The 21,523-nt window shown below is 39.4% G+C and overlaps 2 protein-coding genes across 3 annotated transcripts in view; both read right to left on the bottom strand.

Annotated features, from left to right (window-relative positions):
* Positions 1-1,494: 1,494 nt before the first annotated feature.
* On the bottom strand, positions 1,495-9,907 carry MSMO1 (methylsterol monooxygenase 1). The gene is made up of 7 exons (XM_063336827.1): positions 9,755-9,907; positions 9,446-9,518; positions 7,819-8,128; positions 6,628-6,776; positions 5,583-5,709; positions 3,644-3,798; positions 1,495-2,474 (listed from the first exon to the last, which is right to left on the bottom strand). Exons 3-7 carry the CDS (start codon positions 8,071-8,073, stop codon positions 2,267-2,269), a joined length of 894 nt encoding a protein of 297 aa, XP_063192897.1. The 5' UTR covers positions 8,074-8,128; positions 9,446-9,518; positions 9,755-9,907; the 3' UTR covers positions 1,495-2,266.
* A 1,064-nt stretch (positions 9,908-10,971) lies between these two features.
* KLHL2 (kelch like family member 2) overlaps positions 10,972-21,523 on the bottom strand; it is a 62,303-nt gene continuing 51,751 nt past the window's right edge. For both annotated transcript variants that reach the window (XM_063336124.1, XM_063336125.1), the window contains 8 exons: positions 21,331-21,480; positions 20,272-20,389; positions 19,424-19,621; positions 18,566-18,667; positions 17,544-17,672; positions 13,083-13,223; positions 12,775-12,918; positions 10,972-12,110 (listed from right to left, as the gene is read on the bottom strand). In XM_063336124.1, coding sequence (XP_063192194.1) covers positions 12,082-12,110; positions 12,775-12,918; positions 13,083-13,223; positions 17,544-17,672; positions 18,566-18,667; positions 19,424-19,621; positions 20,272-20,389; positions 21,331-21,480 — 1,011 coding nt within the window. In that variant the 3' untranslated portion in view covers positions 10,972-12,081. The remainder of the gene's footprint in view (positions 12,111-12,774; positions 12,919-13,082; positions 13,224-17,543; positions 17,673-18,565; positions 18,668-19,423; positions 19,622-20,271; positions 20,390-21,330; positions 21,481-21,523) is intronic.

Raw genomic sequence — 21,523 nt, 5'->3', positions numbered from 1 at the left:
ATTCTGATAACATTGTGGTTAAGCTTTTTGTCAAACAAGAGTTCCCATGTTGGTGTAGCAAGATAATATTGTGGACATGTCTCTTCTGGTAAAACAGGGAGTTCTCAAGACTGCCACAATGGGTTCGTTCCTCTTGCTTAACAGGTTCGATCAGCAAATCACCTTTAGTTACTTATTACATAAGTAATGTGTTAAAATTACATTCCTTATTTTCAAAACGTCTTGAAGAATTTAACATACACTGCAACGTTGTTAAATCACCCTATGAAACATTAGTGTTCTGATTGAGCTCTGCAAGAGCTGAGGAGACACCCAGCTTTTACCAGGACCGTTCCTGGAGTATTTAAGCAATTGGCTCACAGTTGTACACAGCTTTGGGACTGTGTGTGTATAGTCACAGGCCGTCGGGCTGAGAAGTGAATAGAATCACATACGCAGGGAAAATCTGAAGCACTGAAAGCTCCTTGTATTTTTAGGCTAGGGGTTCAGTAGAATAAAGCTAAATACAGCTGCAGCTGCAGGATGAGAGTGGGAGTTGACAAAGCCAAGAGGATAATGGCCATCTCTGAAATCTGATTAAAGAGGTCGCCTCCGCCATGGAGAGTTCAGGCTGCCGGTGCTTATGGATTGAGGGAGTCTCAAGTACCAGTCCCCCGCTAAAAACAATACAGGGTTCTCAGCTTCCATTCACCTGCCACCGACAAGCATTTTTACTTCCTTTGGGAGGGAAGGGGAAGAAGAAGATCACCGAATTTCAATGGGGATACAGACAGAGAAGTAAAAGCTTCTACAAAACATATGCAGAAGAACCACTCCCACATCCCAATTAATATTTGAAGCACTCTGAATACCATTAACGCCCTGGCTTTCTGCTAAAAGGCCCGTCTCATCTGCACTTTCACAGGAGTGCCTGCTTTGAGGATTACACCGGACTGCCTGCGAAGCAGCATGAAAATTCAGGTGGTCTTGGGTAAGGCAAACACTGTAAGCATCTCTAAAGGACTCACAGGGTAGATGAAGTGCTACTTGAAGTCTGAAGAACAGCTGACATTAAAATACAAAGTGCAAGATCTTTGTAAGGGTTTAATCCCTTCTTAAATACTTCCACTGTAATTTCCTGTGCAACATACAAATATTTAGAGGAGATTCCACAACATTAGATTACTGCTTCTATTACTAGTACAACTCAAGCAGTAGATTTTGAGATTCGAGTTTGGGAAAGCTGTAGCTTGAGAATGCACTTGTGACAAAAGTTGTCGCTACATGCAGTAGCTATGTATCCGAATCCTTCATAACACAAATCAGCAGAATTTACAAGATGTTCTTTCCTTTCCTTTCTTACTGCTGTCTCTGTAAGTAGTTTAACAGATGGAACTGCCGTAGACCATACTAACAGAAACAATGCTGCTTCATTAGAGATGAACAGAGTAAGATGCAATATCCTACGTGGTTTTTAATCACAGCTTTGTATTAAAAAAACATATGAAAAGTATAATACACGCATCAAACCAATCCACATTTATTTTATCAGTCACAAGTGCAAATATAGCAACAAGTCAGTTCAGCAAATTACAACACACAGAGAAGAATGTAATGTAAATGCTAAGTACACTGACAGAAAAACTTCAAGAGAGCAGCAAAAACCAGTTTCTTCCAACAAAAACTTCTATTCTTTTTGCCTGTAATCTAAAATAACATAATAAATCTAGATCAGGAATGTCTCTGCTAACTCATGTTTTAGCCAGATATTCTGTTATTAACAGTTCTCATTATCCAGTGTGCAAACAGCCTGTCCAAGCTTCTTACTAACAGATGTTTTGGTTTTAAGCAACTTTGACCCAATATTTAAATAATACAGTGCTGATACCAGTTAATATGTTCTGCTATTTGATATTACAAATTTAAGAATATATATTTAAAAAAACTAAGTCCAATTTCATATATAATTCTACCTGGATCCAAAAGTGGGCAACATTAAAGATAAAATCGAAATATTTTTTTTTTTCCAAAAAAAAAATGGATAGACGCAAGTCATCTCAGGTTTTTTTGCATCATCTTTAAATCTGTAGTTAAAATATATGCAGTACTTACGTATAAAATAGAAAGCATTCCCATTAGGAAGATACTGCAGTGTAATTAGCTGGTTTTCCCTACCACTTAGTAGCCAAGGAACAAGATTTATGCTTAACATCCGATCACTATTTTGCTTTACAGAAAAGCAAAAGTTGACTACCAGTATTAGCATTAGAATTTTTACGCTGGAAATTCAGTCAGCCTTCTTCTTTGTTATGAGTTGTTGCTTCTTCTCTTTTTCTTTATAGGCAATGAACTGCGAGTCTGTACCAAAGATTCTGTCCCACCACGTGAAGGTTGAAGCGTAATTGCCGATAAAGTTCATGTGATGGAAATCATGAAAACGGGCCCCAGCATAGAAAGGCACCAAGTGAAGAGGGTTCAGCGGAACATCATAGCCACTACAGTGGAGGGCAAAAAAAGAAAAGCAATTATAGTAAGGATTTTTCTCAGATATAAGCCACTATATAGACACTTACTTGTTGTCTTTATAAAATAAAAATATTTTTTTGGTATTATAAGGCCCTGAGGTAACCACTGTAACATTGCCTTAACAGGAAAACAAGATCCCTCCTATCCTAGACAAATGCTTCTGTGAACTATCCCACAATGGCTTTGGCACTTGCTGACCTTTTCAGCGCAGTGTATTAGGTGACAAAAAAAATTGAAGCAAGTGCCCTAAAAAAAAAAAAATCACAGCTGGCTTCACAGCTTTAACTGACTCAAGAGTGACATTAGGAAGGAGGAACAAGAAATAACACCATCTTTTAGTGACAAGCGATGAACATCAGCTTAGCTGCTTACCAAACAGCATCTCAAATCAACTACAATTGTAGTGTTTCTACTCTTACATTCAGCTTACTGCAAGTTCTTCAAATGTTTAAAATGCAAAATATACAATTAAAGTAGCGTTAAAACCAGGACAGTTTGCTTTAGAGGGATTTCAACTCTTTTGCTTAGTAGTACTGGAAGGCATCTTACACCACCTAGTGGGGAGACTGCAAGGTAATTTGTTATAAACACCTCACGTGGACAACAAACTAAAGTGATAATTATCAAGGGAGATTCATATTTTGCATCAATTACTTTATGATATGTCACAACATACACTTCTCAGTCTACAACCAATATATAACTAAACCATCAGTGATGGGTGGTTTAGCCTAAAGTTTCTCTTGTCCAGGAAAACTGGCTGACAAAGTATTAAATGGAAAGAACTCTTTGCTAGAATATTGTACTTCTAAATTGATTTTTGGTGTTCTATTACGCAAAAGGTCACTTTTACACCAAATATCAAAAGCTAGACATCCTAACGAGGCACCTAGCTTCTGAAACCCTCAAGATGGTCTAGCTGACAGTCTACACTCTTCTAATCGGCAAGATTTGCTATTAACACTACCTCAAAACAGAAAATCGTGTTAACTGTTCAGGTTGTGTCCTTCTTTGTAAGACGCAGTAAAGCATTTCAGTGCAAAATAAACACTAAAGCTCAGTGAAAGAAATGGGTAAGTTTAAGACAGGTTTAAGGAGAAGAAGAAAAGCAATTACTAAAAAGCAATGAGGATTTCACCTGTGTACGTCAATGGTTTCCATCAAGCGACATATTACCCATGCCCACAGAAGAATCACATGGTTACAGAAAACAACAATTCCAATGAAAAAGCCAGTTCCAAGGATAAGTGTTTCCAGAGGATGTGCATATTCTGCTTGCATTCCAAATGGAGACTAGAAAGAGATAACAGGCAGAAAAACAGTCAACATTTCCAATTCTATATACCCCCAAATCAGAATCACCATTTTGTGGTACTCTCCCCTTCCCATTACCCCACAAGACTACAACAGGACAAAGGGAATGATGTTGTGGGTAAAGGAAATGGTCTGACTGAGCAAGGGCCTCAACACAGGTGTTCAGCTCCTCGCTGGGAAAACAGAAAACACTATTCCAAGGTCCTAAGGATTATGACTGCATTAGCGATTCCATACACTTCACTACTTGCTGAAAAGTTGGAAATTTTTATTTAGGCTTACCATTACCCAAGGCCAAAGCATTATTTCAGGAATATTATAAGTGTTTGGGAAGCTCCTATCAGCTTTGCTATACATCCCGTCTTGGAAGCAGAAGAAAGAAGGAAGCCAAAATATTTTGAGAGTCAAGATTCACTTAGAAATTTATTTTAAAAATAACTTAAAAGCACCCCTCATCTTTGACAATTTTTTTAAGATAAATTCTTACTATTCAAATATTACTGTTGATATTGAAATAAAACCTTTTCTTTATATAGATAATTTTTTAAAATATACATATGTACACATACACGCAACCTCGAGTCACACCTACATTTAGTTTACAAAAAAAGAAATTCTACAGAGAGTTTTCAAAAGTAGACCACCGTAGAAAGATAATAATTAAAAAAAAAAATTAACCTAATGCTCAAGGTTATAAGTTTGATTATAAGAAAACCAGCAAGTTCACTTCGGCTTAAGGGCAATTTTAAAATTATCACCTTTTACTATCAGGGAAAGTTTTTACCGAAATAGCCATTAGCCTACAGATCACTTCTGTGTGAACTGCTAACCACTCAAGAATAATGGCCAGAAGCTGCTCCTTGCTAGAGACCTGAGGGGCTGCCCAGAGCAAGAAGGAAACAGCGGCTGCTGCTGCAGATGTACATACATTTGCATGCATCAATCAGTTCTCTATTATCACAGCCCGTATAAACCACCCCAGACACAGTCGCTTGCAGCTTACCTTAGGCACAGTGTGGGTTATACACTGAAACACAGCGGTACACAAACAGAGCAGCACTGACTTCTGTGATCCAGAGACAGTTGCCTTACACCAACTATAAGGTATAAGCACTGCCGGACCCCTGCCTGGCTCAGAACAGTGCCACCTCCCGTCAAGCATGGCTCATTACCTCCTGTTCAATGTCAGCTTCAACACCGCTAATTGCGGAACCATCCAAAATATCTCTGTACTGCACTGTGGTATCAATGCAGTATAACACAACTGGCTATACTGCTTCCAGAGGCCCATACCCAAAGCTATAATCCTTCCCTGACTCGTATATGTTGCACATACGATGCACACACCCAGGCCATGTAGGAGCCACCTGTCTGGATCCTGTTCTGGGTATTAGTATGTTCTGGGTAACACCCTAGGTGGTGGTGGTGAACTGATGAACGATCAAACCCAGAAATCGACCATTTCCCCCCTCCCCTCACAATCAAGCACGCTTTTAAAAGCTTGCTTTCACCTAGCTCAACAGATATGATTAAACTTCAAAAGAGCTGACTGGGTGCGACCTTTCATTCCCATTAAATGAAATACAGGAGGTGTTTTCAGAAACAAAATGGATGACTCTTCTTGACAAAGAGCTCAAGAAAAGACATCTATTCCACTGTCAGAGGGATGCAAAATTCTTAAGTCTTTCAAGTAAGACCTTTAAATAAGTTGTATGAAACCGCACATACTAAAAACTATTAAAAAATAATCGAGGAATACATACAACAAATTCATGGTGAACCTTATGGATATACTTGTATATTCTCTTGTGATGCAGCAATCTATGCAGGAAATAGTGCCAGGCATCTTCAATCACTGCACATCCAAAACACTGGGCAACCAGAACATACCTTTAAAAAGCAGAAGAGCTATTAGTTATAGAACATACTAGGAGACAATCCTAAAAGATAAAATAGTTTGTGTACTAGTAAGGTTGGGAAATGTTTATTTATATTATTCATTGAATAACAGTGCATTGACACTACCTTTTTAAAATACTGAAAATATTAATTGCTGAGCACATTAGTCCCTGTACCTATCAGCTCATCTGTTGATAAGCTGAATGAATCAGCACGCAGCATAATAAACTGTCATTTCAATATTACAAACTATAAAGAACATCTATAGACTGCGTAAGATGTAGAGATAAAAACAGAGTTGCATCAGCTATCCAGATGATAGAAATTTCCAAGAAACATGAGCTTCTGTTGTAAAGAACAGCTATTGAAAAAAAAAAAAAAAAGAGGCATTTATAACTCAGTTTTGTTTAAAAGTCTATCAGTTTAGTGCAAAAAAGGAGAATGGGAAGCAAGTGGTACATTCTCTCCCTTGAGGAACACACTGCTGCTATTATATAAAACAAGGTGGAGAGAAGAAACTCTTAGGAAGAATCAAAAAAATGGGAAAACCCAGAAAGTCCACTATTTAACCCATGCCATCAAGAAACTTGCTTTGCTCCCGTAAGCTCCCTCCTAATGCCCCTTCTTCTGAGTATCAGAACAATTTGGGGCCATTTAAAAAAAGATTTAGGAAAATTGTCCTGGTTTGAGGTAAAACAGAACCAACTTTCTTCATAGGCCAATCTGGCCCAAACCATGAAAAAACTCTAGCTTTTACAGCAGTTAAGGATCATCAGAAGCACAATTAACAAACGCAGTTTACATCACCAAAAAATTACCGTACATTAAGAGTTGACGACACCATTTATTAAATATTCTGCCTCCAACTGTATGTAACTCAGCATCAACATACGAGAAAAATTTACCTACCATCTAGGCATCTCTTCCCACTCATACGGAATGTTAAAATACTCTGTGAAGTAATAGGTGCCACAAATCAGAGGAAGCTGAATGAAAAAGTGATTGAAGAGGAGCGTTTTGAAACACTTCCACTGTTTTTCCCATGTTTCTGGTTTATCCTAAGAAGAAGCAAAAGTAGTCAGTTGCGTTACGTACGTTTATTGCGCGTAAGTGAAGTGCTGCAAAAAGTACTTTGGAGGCAGTTTGATTTCCCTGTGGAAGACAGATAGCAGGTCCTCCAGTAACACAAATTAACTCAGGCAATACAGATTACATGGGATTGGATTCAGTTTCATCAAAACCTCCTGTTTTTCTAAGCTAGCTTTTTGTAAAATTTAAAGTAAGCCTCTCTTAACAGAAGTTGTCTTTGCCAGTCGCCCAAGGCTATTCTTGTTATTTCAGTGTTTGCAATTAGCAGAAACATGTCATATTCAACAGTTTAACACAAATCTAAGTTTGCTTTTCTTCTTCACACCACAGAATGTATTTCCATAGCTAAAATAATACAAAGAGAAGACAAGCTTGTGAAGAAATAAGTTGTCTTGAAACATCCAGTTTTTGCAGAGAAACATTTTACCATTTCAGGAGCTGGTATTATTAATTTCCAACTCATATTACAAGGAACTGGATGAAAACAATCATCTTTAGAAACTGGATGTGCCTTTGCTACCAATTAGGAGTGTGCAGTCCATCCTAGGTTATCTCCATTGTTAAAATACTTCAAAATCCTCTCAAGAGGGTGTGCATGGAAATACTTAGAAAGAGACACCTGCTATTACATAAACATACCATGTAATTCCTTCATAATACCAAGATACACCTCTACCACCAGATGCTGTGATTCTACTATACCTTCCCCTGCTGATATATAAACTTACATGAAGAAAATTCAACTTTGCTAACACAGAGACTGACATACCCTTTTCATACCACCATGGTGGAAAGGATACTCTCCCTTGGAAGTAACTCCTTTCCTTCCCCAAAATCTACTTCTCTTCCACTCCTCACACATTGTAATTTTGCTCTGTCACTTCCAGAGTATCCACAATGATAGAGGAAAAGGGGTCATAGAAATTGGAAAGTAGGAAACTGCAGTTATATGCTCTACTTCACGTATTCAAAGACAAATCGGGAAGCACGTAGTTCACAACTTTGTCTTACCTGCTGAATTTTATACTTCTGCATGTATGGTATAAACTGAAAGACAAATCCAGGTACACACAGCAAGAAGTATGAAACTTCATGGACTATAAGTGACCCCCAAGTTGCAATCTGGAACTTTGTGTAGTTATCCAGCATGTAATTCCAGGCATTTTTAAATGGTTGCTGCAAGGGATTGTCAGGCAAGAAAGAGTCTATATATTCCACCGCCAAATAAGCAGAGTTCAAGATATTAACGCTGTCGTTCATTGCCATTGTTCAAACATAAAGCATCACAATTACAGTTCTTCTGCAGTTGTCTATAAGTAACCTGCAAATTTTGAGAAAAAAAAATGAATAAACAGCAGTTAATCTTCAGGGGAAAAAAAATCACCTATCTTCCTTGTTACCTAGTTTTAAAGTAAAACAAGGAAGGGAAGAGAAGCAAGAGACAGATACTTTTTATATAGAATAGTGTAAAAGTGCAAAGGTTAAGACCAGTTTGAGAGGTAAACCAATTTGAGAGACAATCAGCTTCTCAAGTTTTCAGATTAGCTCAAGGGAGCAAAAGGATAAAGAAATATTAATTATTACCCAATTTTATTTCAAGTCTTCTGTACGATGATTCTGTACTAAAAGGGCACAGAAAGGTTCAAACCAGATATTAGAAATTAAATTAACCATGTGATCTCCTGATTATCCAGCCTCATAGCTGTGAGCCAGAATCCATGCAAACCACATCAACACTGCAGACTGCCTCTAGACTGCATGTGGCCTGAGGCAATCCACCTTTCCATAAGTAAGACGGTTTTCATCACAGCTCTTAAAAGCATAAAGGCAGCGTTCCCGCAGGTGCCCAGAACTTCTGCCATTTCCACAAAGGAGGCCGCTTGTTGGTTTGGGTTGGAAGGGACCTTCAAAGATCATCTAGCCCAACCTCCCTGCCATCAGCAGGGGCATCTTTCAGTAGACCAGGTTGCCCAACACCCCATCCAACCTGACCTCGAACACCTCCAATACTGGGGCATCCACAACTTCCTGTGCAACCTGTTCCAGTGTCTCACCACTCTCATTGTAGAAAACGCCATTCTTATGTCCAGTCTAAACCCACCCTTTTCTTTTTTTTTTAGCTTAAAACCATTGCCCCTTGTCTTGTTGCTACAGGTCTTGGCAAAAAATCTTTCTCTGTCTTTCTTATAAGCCCCCTTTAAGTACTGAAAGGCAGCAGTAAGGTGTCCCTGGAGCCTTCTCTTCTTCAGGGGGGAACAACCCCAACTCGCTCAGCCTTTCTCTGTAGGCCATGTGCCCTCTGATCACTTTCGCAGCCCTCCTCCGCACCCGCTCTAACAGGTCCCTCTTCCACCCTAAAACGTGTGCGCAATCCACAGGCCAGAGGATGCGGTCAGGCCCCAGCTGATACGCTCGGACTAGGTCCAACAGAAATAACACACCAAGCTCGGTATCCAGCCACAACGTCTTCCATTCTTCTTTCTTAGCAACAGCACCGAGATGCTACCGTTCCGTATTAACAGCAAATAGATATACCATAGCAGATATCATTTTGTTAGCAGTCAACACGCCATGGCAGACGCCAAGGCAGCTCACGACCCGATCTCCCGAGCCGACGGGCACACGCAGGGCTACTCACCCTCACGAAGAAGCAGCCGAGGGACCAGAGGCGAGGCAGCGCCGGGATCAGGCTCGTCCGGTCTGCGAGGACCCTGCAAGTAAGCGGACAGACCCTGTCACAGGCCGCCGGCGGGCACCGGCCGGACGATGGCGGCGAGGCAGGGGATGCCCAGGGGAGACGCCCGGCCAGCGGCACCCGCCGGAGCAGTACCGTGGTGCCACCGGGAGGAGCCGCGCAGCCGTCCGGGCCTCCGCACCCCGGCAACGGCGCGGGCACCCCCAGGGCAGGCCGCGACCGACCTCCCGCCCGCCCTCCGCGCCCCCTCACCTGTGTGACGGCGGCCCCTCACGCCGCGGCGGAAGCGGCGGCGGCGGCGGCAGCAGCACCCGCAGCAGCAATAACAACCGCCGGGGCCGCCGGCTCTTCAAGTGCGCCCTCCCATTGGCCGCCCAGCAACTCCCGGCGCGGCGCCCATTGGCTGGCGGGCGGCCGCGGCGGAGAGTCAGGCGTGAGGAAGCGGCCGATCCCGCGCGCCCATTGGCTGAAGGGGTGGAGTGAGGATAGTGAGACCTGGGCGCGCGGCCAATGAGGCGGGAGGGAGGCCGGTTGACGTCAAAGACGTGATGAGGAGGAGACCAGTGCCGCGGGCGGGGCCGGGCCGCGCCCTTCCCTGGCCCCTGGGCCGGTCCCGGGGAGCCGCCGGCGGGTACGCGGCCCCGCAAGACGCCGCCTGCCTACACGCGGCCCGGCCGCTGAAGCTGCCAAGAAGCACAGTCGCATGAGGAGGAGGAAGGGGTGGGGGAGTCACAGCGCGGCCCGCGTGGCGGCGGCCGGGACGAGGGAAAGGAGGCCCCGGTTGCCCGTTACCTGCATCCGCGCTGCTCCTGACGCTTCTCTGACAGGAGCCGCGGGGCACGGCGGGGCTGCCGGCCGGCTCACCGCCGTCGTCTTCTTCAGGGAGGAGCCGGGGCCGCGGCGGCGCTGCCCGCGGCTGCGGGGGACTGGCGCTGTCGGCGTGTGCCCGCACGCCAGGCCGCCTTGCGTGAGTGAAAGGACCGAAATATAAGGGTAGGTCAGGGTAGCGATGGACCGGAACCCCATTCGTGGAGTTCGGTATCGTGCAGGTAAAATTCTACAAATAACTCGAATGTACAATTCAAAGAGAATGTTCCTAGTGAAACCCGCTACCCAAACCCACGATATGTCATACACCATCAACAGTAGAACGAAGGCATCCATTTCATTTTGGCATCAGCCAAAAAAATGATGTTCTCAGCCATCCTGTTAATTCCACAGCTCAACTAGTTTCACCGTGACTTAGAGGTGGCTGCTACCTTAAATAACCAAACCCCAAAGCTTTCAGAAACAAACCTGCAGCAAAGCAGTGATGGTTACACGACCAGTTCCTCAACAATTCTTTTCAACTTGCTTGCGTTCATATAACACCAGCTTCCCCTGCCCCCACCCCACTCCCCAATAAAAACAAAAATCTTTTCACTGACGTCAAGATTATTTAGTTTGAGACTTGTATGGCGAAACACAAGTTTTAAGCGACTTGTTGGCATTAGGAAACAATATACAAACTTTTATTTGAAGAAAATGTCTCAAATATGACAATAACTTTGGTCATGTTAAAAGAAGGCCATCCAAGAACAAATAAAAATGAGCTGTTTTATAAGCGTGGCCACATACAGTATATTCAGATACTAGCTAATAGAAGCTACGATTACACGCATAAATAGGCCTTAGTACCATGCAAGTTCAATGCAACTTCATACATTCATTATAAATTTTCAGTTATTTTCATGCCAAATCACCTTTTGGATAAAAAGGTAAGAAAGAAGTAACATCTAAATGTGACCAAAAATTGAACAGAAAAAAAAAGTCATAAGTACAGACAACATTTTTATTAAAAAGATCTTAAAATTACACCTGTTCAAGAAGTGTTATACCATCTCTGATCTCTCCTTCAGTGGGAATTAGTAGTGTTAAGCATTGTTACATATCAAAAAATACAACTCTGTTTTACAACATAGTACTGGCATATTCAAAGTACTGTGCCAAATTATAAATAGTAAAATCAGGTTTTGAAGTATTTCAATAGAAAGCAACGTATGCTCACACAAACATATGCACATATTATAGTTATGTAACAAAAGTTTTATAAAAGGAAACATTTACCCCATGCCAGCTTGAATTACTGAGGTGGGATTCAATACCTACTATGAAGACTGAAAGTTCATTTCTTTAAATATGTTTATTAGTCTCTGGAAAAAATAAGACAAAAATTTACTTTCACCAGAATACACACCATTCTTCACTGACAATCCGTTTCTCAGTCATGACTGACATAAGTCTGTCCTTATGAAAGTGGCTTTTTTTTTTTCTCTGAAGACCTTGCAATAAGAAAAGAAATGGTCCACTAGACTTCAAAAATTCAATCAGCTTCTGCTCAACTGCAGAATAATCCTACGCCTTGCTTCTACCTAGAGTAATCTTCATCATCTGTCATCTGTAATTGTAGACAGTCACATCTTCCACTGTGACTCAAGGTGCAGCTACAAGTAGAGAAGTGCTTAGATACTCAGTCACTTCAAATACACTTGTTGAAGACTGCTTCTAGTGCATAATCAAGTTGAAAATCCTTCTACTGATCATAATGGTTTGTCAATAACTGTAACACCTAGAGCGAGGAAAGAAAAAGGCATAAATCTTCAGGTAGTATTTAAAAAAAAAATAAGAACATGGAAATCAAGTTCTAATATAATACCTCGCAACTAGTATAACATCAAAAAACTGCACCAGCATCAGTGTTCATATTTTCCCTAATTTCTGTCTGACAAAGTTGTCTGAATCATTGCAAAGTTCTGAAAGTTTCCGTGATTTGAAAAAATTTGCCATTACTCAAGTTTCATTTTGTTATCAGGGAAATATATCCTTAACATTCACTTAAAGAACTCATTTAAGAAATGGCAATTATTGAAGGAAAAGATTCCTGAAACAGCTCTTGTTTGCTAAATATCAAATCCCAAAGAACTTCAGAATTGGACGCACGTAGACTGAGACACAAATCTCTTGTTAAAGAAAGGACTGGTCATACTAGAATCATCTTTCTGACTCACCATTTACATGCTAAATCCCTTTTGACTAGTTTAATACCATCTTTTTCCTTGTAGTGAATAATTGTTTGAAGTCATCATTCAAAACATACCATCAGATTCTTTATACCCATTCCACTATCTTAGGTTTTACCTTAGACGGGACTTTCTTTGGATGCTTTGTCAGATTTCTTATCCTAGCTTTTATACTGGAAAAAGTCTGTTAAAATCATTATCTGTGCACATCACCTGCATAGCTTCTTCCTGTACTCATACAAGATGACACAACTGTCCATTTATCAGTTGTTGGATTATAATATTCCACTGTTGATAAATTACAGGAACCATCATCTCCTCCAACTACATACAAGAGACCATTTACAGCACAAACCCCTAAAAAAAAAAGACAGGACACCAATATGAACATTAGCAATTGGCTTGTTTACCCCATAAAAAGCATGCTTTCTATTCTGTGACATCATGAAAGCAGAAATCCAGGAACATGCCATTTACACTAAATGATATTACCACAATTTAAAAGTAATAGTAGCGTATACCTGCATTCCTTCTGCACATGTTCATGTCTGCAACCTGCTTCCATGTACTGGCGACAGGATCAAACACTTCAACACTTTTTCTTACCAAAGGACCGTCATGACCACCTACTGCATACAATAAATTGTTTAACACACCAACACCTGTGAACATATAAAAATACTCAAAATTAAGCAGAGAATGGTTTGACTGATGCAAAGGAGAAACAGCAAATATTATGTCCACTAACATAAATCCTTCATCCAGTCAATGTTAGGAACTATTTCAGAAACATTTGGGTCAGGATGCATTAAAGCAAAAAGACAGTAACTACAGCAAGACACTGATAAAATGTCTTGCGTGCGCGTCTACCATATTGCAGCGTACAAAGACCAGAGCTGTTCTGCAACAGAAGATTTAGAAATTTTGGACGAAAAATGATGTGTGGGAAAATGAGGATTGTTGAAATTTAGGTCTAATTAGAAGTGACAGTAAATGAGACAGTGTGCTCAGCCAGCATAACGGAAATCTGACAAGATGATAAAGCGTAAGTGAATTTTTAGAAAGTAAAAACCGTGCGGTACAGAGGAAGAAAAGCTGAATGGATAGACATTATACAATAGGGATGTTTCCACTGAAGTGTTGGAATACCTTGTAAACATATATATGAAACAAAAGTTAAAAGAGTGAGCACCTTCCTCCTCCAGGATTTGGAGGAGAACACAAGGTTGCTTGTACCAAGCTTCAGTCATGAAAATATCCAAAAGGATATTAAGGCGTCTCCTTTATTCCTAGGGTCTCCTTTACTTTACAACAAAAGTTTATCAATCTGTAAACTTGGGATGAAGGAATAAATAAAGCTAGCCTGTATCTACTTGCTAATTGGGCTGTACATATTGAAAAGATGGTAATAGGGGAAGCAGAAAGAAAAGTCTTATTTATTTATTCCTCAACTTTATAAAGCACTGTTAGAACCCAAACATAATAGATTTCAGAAATGCAGAGGTTTTTTTGCATTAAATCATGTGAGTGATGGACCATAAAGACAATTGAAAAAACACTGTGAAAGTACATTGTGAAATCTAATGTGTCACATTTAAGACTACGAAACTCAAAGCTGAGATACAGATTCGCAAATACAGTTCTTAAAGGGTTCCATGGAAACGGCACAACTTAAAATCTTGATTAAAGGGAAACAGAAAATATGAATGCAAAAGATCAGTTAAGTCCTTCAGAGAAAAAAAAATGCTGGGTTAAAAAAAGAACCCCGAGACCTTAATAGCCAGCTGAAGTATCTTTGAAAATATATCACTAATATTGTATGTAAGAGCCATTCGTATACGAGGAGAGAAATGACTCCTGCTAAAATAACTCAATTTTCTTATTAAAAAGACGGATTTTAATAATTAAAGGAAGAGGGGAAAGAAACATGGAAGAGTTAATTGGTACTGCAAGTCTGAAAAATAGCATCTTAATAGGACACTGCTTTATAAATCATGCTATCTAATGCTTTATCAGTGATATTCACTACTAATGCTTCCCCATATCCTTCCCAGTTAATTTAATTTCTCTTTTATTGCTATTATTTCTAGCTATCGTGTCACAGTATAGTGTGACAGCTTTTCTTTCTCCCACTCTGATCGCACTTTATTAGACAGGATAATACAACATTCATTTTTTGTAGCATTAAACATTACAGAGCTAGGAGGAGGGCTAAGATTTTTAGTTTAAACATGCGATGTGATATATAAAGCCCCCCACCCGAGGCTTTCTGTATAATTACCAACCTTCCTATTCAGTCTGTAGAGTCTTCCCTCTGCCACATTGCCATTTTTTCTTTGATAGCTCCTTATTTTTAATAATGTCCTCCATTCCTCTTTGGTGCTTCATTTTCCCTTAATCCCACACCCAGTTTCCAAGTCCTACCTTATTGCTTGCTCCTTCCGTCTGTATCCTCTTGTTGCCGTCTTCTGAGTTCTCCTTTCTTTGTTAATTTTTCTTTCCTGCCCATTTTTCAGGACCCTGTCTTATATCTCTCATCCCTCCCAAATGGCCTATATCTGGATCTGAAGTTCCTCATCCCAACATGTTGCTGGAAACAGATCTGTCCCCAAATTGATCAACTGAGAAGGAGTTGGTACTAAAGAAGAGTAACTGAGGGTTAACCTCTCAAGTTGCTTTTGAATGAAGCTGAAGCAGTAGGAACAGAAGAGATGGGCTTAAGTTCCTCGAGATGATAGAGATCCAAAGGTTTAACACAGGAACAAAATTCTCTTTAGTTAGCACCCATAACACCACCAGGACTGATCGCCAGTTGAAACAGTTCTGGTGGTTTTGGCTATTTGGCCACTACAGCCAAGTTCAATCAACAGTCATGCTTTTCACATTACCACCCACTCCTCCCACACACACAAATATAATATTCCATGTATTTAACAGAGTAGCGCAGAAGAATATTGATTATTTTACTTAATTATATGAATCTGAAATAACTGACTACATTTACTTTTCCTCTCCATTTTTTTTTGTGTTGGTTTGTGGTTTGTTTTTTTTTCTTTTCATCAGAGGATGAAAGGCAGCAGAGAGTTGAGTAAACAAACACGGTCCTGAACTCTGGGACAAGGGGAGGGAGGAGAGGGGCAGAAAGATCCCAGCAGTTAGTGTATCTAAGGCACTAAATTTCAGCTGTAGAAGTAATTCAACATTTTTTTAAAAATAATCTGAAAATATCTAGTATATAAGTAGGCTACAAGCACAATGATAGTTTGCAAAACCAGAGTATTAAAAAAAAAAATAGCTGAGATAAAATGGGTGTGCAGGCAGATTGCAAAATTAAGCTTTGTCACAACCCACCAACACTATTTGTCTTTATAATGGTACCTGTAATTTGCCCATTTTATACAAATATTTTCCTCAAAACTTGCCAATATTAAATAGGAGTATTTAATGGTACCCTTACTGCAAGTGTGGTCAGTTTTTAATCCAGAATTTACTTCCAAGATGCACGGACCGAGTAACTAGAAGTTTCACAAGACAACTTTTTTGAGATATAGTGTGCCATGTTTCCTTCATTAACATCATAGTTTTAGTTTAGAAACACAATCAAAACATTACTTTTAGCAATAAGAGACATATCAACTTGCTGATTTTGTAAGAGTATAATGGAAGTATCACAGACTAAATATCTTAATTTTTAGTAATTATTTTAATACTTTATTTCTTTTGAAATAATTTGGACTGAATTTAAATATCATACAGATTAAAAACTGTTCAGAGTTATTAAAGAATAATGGAAGGCAAGATGAAAATTTTTGATAACTATTAATCATCTACTGAGCATACTAGAAGTCCATCCGGTTTTATTTGCATCTTTCCAATTATGAAGCAGATTAATGCAATCACCAGTAGATATTTGAAGGGTGTTGCTAAAAAGCACCATTGAGTACTTGGCAAAAAAGTGACTTAGACAACTAAAAAAATAAACATAGAAAAGTAATATCATGCAATTTGACTTGAAAAAGTCCATGGGAACGCATCTAGAGAAATAAAACAACTTCTGCGAGTTGAAAAAACCTGAAATACCAAAAGACAAATAGAGGACAGTGAACAGTAAATGATATTTGAGTCCATAATATAAATAGATAATGAAAATGCTAAAGTCAATTTGGAACTGTGGAAGCATCATTTCATTAAACAAAAGTGGAATACCAAAGGCAGTTTTGATGTCTTTAAAGAGAAATATACATACTCAGAATCGCAAGAAGAAAAAAAAAAATCCACAAAAAAATAAAGAAGGGATTTTTAAGATTATAAAGAAATAAATGGATATACCTTGGCTAAACGATAAGGAAGAATAACATGTAGTAGCCTAAACATATCCAAAGGATGTAAACACCAGGTGATGAGAAGAAATACTGAAGATGAAACAAAGGGTAGGTAAGTGGAAGTAATAGGATGAAACCAGTAATACAAACTTCAGAATGAACAAGGACAAAATTTCCTGCAGTGAATCAGAATGCAGAACAAGTTCTCCAAAGAGGCGGAAATCTAGTCACGGTTCACACGTAAAGTCAACCTGAAAAGGCTATTAGAAAAATCAGCCCTACGCTGGCAGAGACAGCTTTAAAGGAATAACTTCTTTTTTTAATCCTGGACATCTAGATTTTGATACTTCAGTATTTAGGTGATATTAAATTGATTGTCACAATCCATGCATATTAGTCTGTATGTTAAAAACATCAGAAGTTATGGGAAGGAGAAGAATATGAAAAGTACGAAAAAGCAAGGAAAGATATTTACTATTAACAGACTGAACCTTACTCTGTAGGACAGTTTTGCATTTATAACCTGCAATATATCAGCCATCTAAGACTAGAACATTCCATTAGGCTCAGTCTGTAGCTTACCTTTTATAGTTTTAGGTACATTTTGAAACCACAAATTTGTTTCACTTTCACATGGATAGTTGATTCTTGTCCACTCACCTGCTCCACTCCGTCTAGTGCTCATTTCTGCAACGTAGGTCCACTCGTTTGTATTAGCATCATAGCATTCTACTGAACTAAGGCACTGACGTGACGCCCCATCGTAGCCACCAACAGCATACAGTTTACCTACAAGGGTAACCAACAGAAACCTACAAATTTCTAATGCACACAGACTACGCTGGTACACAGGCTGAGGGGAAGTCATCATTCTCTGAATTAGTCTCATCATACCTCTGAATTAGGTCAGTACCTGTCCTCAATCGGTTATTGAGTTTCTATTTTTTTTAAATAGTTTAAGATAGTACGCTACAGTTCTTGTCATTTTTAGGATGTAAAAGGCAGCCAGTATTTAACAAGAACAATGCGAGTCAAAAGATTTTGAATTGACCACCTGAAACACAAAGGTAGTTTACCCCATTTTTAATTAAGAGTTGTTCAAAAGCAAGCTAATTCAAGTATGTCCAACATTGGAAGGTCACAAACAGGATTCCTAGAAATATCAAAAATTCAGATGAAAATTACTGTCTGCATTTTCAGATCAGAAACAGCAGTGGTTCCTATGCAGTTAAAACACACACCTAAAACTGTTTTACGAGCCAAGAGCCAGTCCAGATCTGCATTGTGCAAATGACGCCCAGGCTATTCACCACTAAGCTGACTCAAAAGTCAGCAGCTTTCCAGGCACTGTCCTTGAGATCATCCCCAGTGTGCGACCAGCAAAGTCAGCCACAGATAACAGAGCTGACAATACTGCAGTGCTACAGACCAATTTATAAGCAATTGGGCTCCCTAGCTTTCCCCTCAGTTGGCCTCAGGCACAGCTGAAACTCTGAAAAAAAAATTTAAAATTATGCTACAAACTGGTCAAACCCAAGTATTATTTACTGTTCATGCCATTTGAATTACAAGGTTGAGCAAAAACATAAATCTGAAGTATGTTTTCAAAATTGAGACAAGGTAGTAGGGTAAATGATTTCATTCCTCCCCCCACAACATTTTAATATCATTTGTCAACTTACCTCCAACGACACCTACACCAACACTACTTCTTCTTGTGTTCATTGGAGCTACGTGAAACCACTCATTAGTCTTTAAGTTGTAAACTTCAACTGATGATAAACCTATGAAGACAATATAACATTATTTTCTCTATAAATGTACATGCAACATACTGTCTACCTTCCAGAAAATTCAAATTATTTCTTTTTAAGGACTGTTAATTACTGTGCAAAAGCCACAACTCATGTCCTTTAGCTAGCCAATTACAGTCAACCCACTCTGGTGTCTGAAAATGGGCAAATTAATGAAAGCTTTTGTGGAACTCTAAAAAAAAATTCTTCCCTGGATGATTTTTTTCTTTCTTTTTAATCAAATCACAACGCTCTCTCCTACATATGCTTCAGTAATAGTTACTAAGGAAAAGGACCATCTCGGCACAAATGGTTTAATGTATCTGTGAAGAGAATGAACAGTGTACATCCAGAGCACTCCCACAAGTCAGGGAAAGCTGTCTGTAACCCTGTTTACACTACATGAAAATGCAGAGGTATGTTTCATATGCAAACAGGGCAACAGAGACCAGGTAATTTTTCTGCTCCCATCTTGCACGAATTAAGGACTCTGGCTATCAAAGGAAGTCTAACTATGGGAACTTGTCAAAGATTCACTAGGCATTAAGCCTAAACTTTTTGGCAGGTGCAAACAGCCCACTGTTCAGGTAGAAGGATGTGACCACTAACGCACATTCCACACCACAAGATGCCAGGCTACCCTTACGCTTGGTTTCATCACAGCTATCAGGAAAGAGACATTCAAATTTGATACAATTATGTCAAGAGTAGCCCAAACTAATCAGCAGTGTGTAAGGGCAAAAATACCTGTACTCCCATCAAATCCTCCCACAGCATAAAGAAGGCCATTTAATACAGCAGCTCCCAGTGTGCTTCTCCGGTCTTGCATATTGGCCACGCTTGTCCACTGGTCCTTCACCGGATCATAGGAATCTACTGTGCGAACTCTCAAGGAACCATTGAAACCACCAACAGCATAAACCATGCCTCCCATGTACACCATTCCTAGAGCAGGGAAAGGGGGAGGAAAGATAAGCATTTTTGTCTCTTTGTCAATTAATTTTTTTCTGTACTGTCCTAAGTATGCAGATAGTTGACACAATTTACAGTGCTCACTACGCTATCAGGCTCCTGACAGCGTCCTAGAGCCATGCTTCATTCAGATGAAGGACCAGAAGTTCTGACACTTTGCTACCAATGGCTCACACTTCTGAATATCATACTTGCTGAATTTCTTCTTGCTTAGATATCTCAGCTGCTTTAAGATCACATTTTCACATTTTTAGTATCGGCCGGTCACTTCTTCACATTCTTCATCTCATTTAATAATAATAATAGGGTATTTTAATAGTAAAATAACTCATTGTTATAATGCAGTAATATTTAAATTTATTTATCCTCTGTATCTATGAGAGGTAATAAAGCAGTTTATTCTAGAGATTACGAATTGAAACACAAATTAAGATCAAGTTATCAAACTTGTATTGTTCCAGATTAGCAAGTAATTTGAATTTTAAGGATGATCACCAAAGTCAAGGCTTAGCCCTTCTCAGATAAATACCTTAAGCACTGTTCCAAAGAACATACGATGCTTTATACAGACGCATAAATTTCGAAGCATTACCAAATGCAACAAAAAATTAGGCATCATTTACCCGCTCTACATCTTCTGGAAGGCAATTCAGCCACCTGATGCCAGCGTTCTTCTTTAAAATCATAGCATTCAACACTGCGAATTGCCTTTGGTGCCTGTCCTCCAACTACCATCATCAACTAAAAGGGAGATAATAATATTTATTAATTACTTGCATATATGAGAGCACCTGAAAGATCAAAAAAGTGTTAAAAAATAAAACAAGATTCTGTACGAGAAATAATTAAAGGATGGCTCTCCTAAGTAAGAAATCTGATTCTTACAAACTAGGCAAAATTCATTTTTTTAAAAACACATGCAATTTGTAATCGTTGTGTCCAGAGGAAATATCTGAGATAGAAAAGCAGGAAGCAGAGTCTAGGTAGAGCTCCCAAGGATGGAGCAGATCCTGCTGCATTTTCACATCCTACTCTGACCTCAGGTATGAGAATTCAGCATCTAGGATGTTCCATGGAACTGTGACCATCCATCACAGAACAGCCTTATCTGGTTCCTTTGAGAGAAATGTGCTAAATCTGCTGAATGGAATCTCCTCCTATTCCATTATTGCAGTTGCCATAATAGCACTATGAGAAAACTTCTTTACTTCATTGGAAAGAAGATAATATCTGATATTTGTTCTGGTTTTTACTTCTAAAATGAAAAATAATACTATATTTAGCTAAAAATTGAATAAATGCTCCGACTCAGAAGCATCGGTCTGTGTTAGGGGGCTTTTTGGTTTTGGGTTTTGTTTTGTTCTTGGTTTGTTTTTTGGGTTTTTTTGTGGGTTTTTTTGTGGTTTTTTTTTTTTTTTTTTTTTTTAAAGAAGCAGGCTTATTTCCTCTCTAACACCAGGCCTATGATTGTATATTTCTCAAATGCTGAAGAATTTACTAAAAAAAACCCTTTTGGGGGAGGGGAAGGCTGGGAGGCCATGGAGGGGGATGGGTGGGAGGCTAAAATATCTATTTTTAGTGGCATGGAGTATAGCTAATCACTTGTGATATTTTTGTGATAAGTAATTCTGGTTAAAATGGAGTTTGAAGAAATAAGTACATTGGAAAAATAAGGGTCTTACTTTTGGAAGGCTAGCGGGGGTTCTCAATTTTGTTCGAGTGCTTTTCATCAAAGCTCGTTGCTCAGTTGGCAGCAAGTGATACTTCATCGCTTCAATGAGGTAATCTTTACAAGCACTGCTGTTCTTAACCAATATTTCTTCTTCAACTCTCTGTTTATTAATAGAAGTTTAACAAGGTCTGAGCATGTTAAGG

Source organism: Chroicocephalus ridibundus, chromosome 5, assembly GCF_963924245.1.
Source record: "Chroicocephalus ridibundus chromosome 5, bChrRid1.1, whole genome shotgun sequence".
NCBI lineage: Eukaryota > Metazoa > Chordata > Aves > Charadriiformes > Laridae > Chroicocephalus > Chroicocephalus ridibundus.
The sequence above is the reverse complement of the archived record's forward strand: the minus strand, read 5'-3'. Positions and strand labels throughout refer to the sequence as shown.

Coding starts and splice junctions, on each gene's coding strand:
- MSMO1 (XM_063336827.1), bottom strand. CDS start 8,073: ATGGCAATGAACGACAGCGTTAATATCTTGAACTCTGCTTATTTGGCG. Junction 6,777..7,818: donor AGAAGTATAAAATTCAGCAG/GTAAGACAAAGT, acceptor GCTTCTTCTTAG/GATAAACCAGAAACATGGGA. Junction 5,710..6,627: donor TGGGAAGAGATGCCTAGATG/GTAGGTAAATTT, acceptor TGCTTTTTAAAG/GTATGTTCTGGTTGCCCAGT.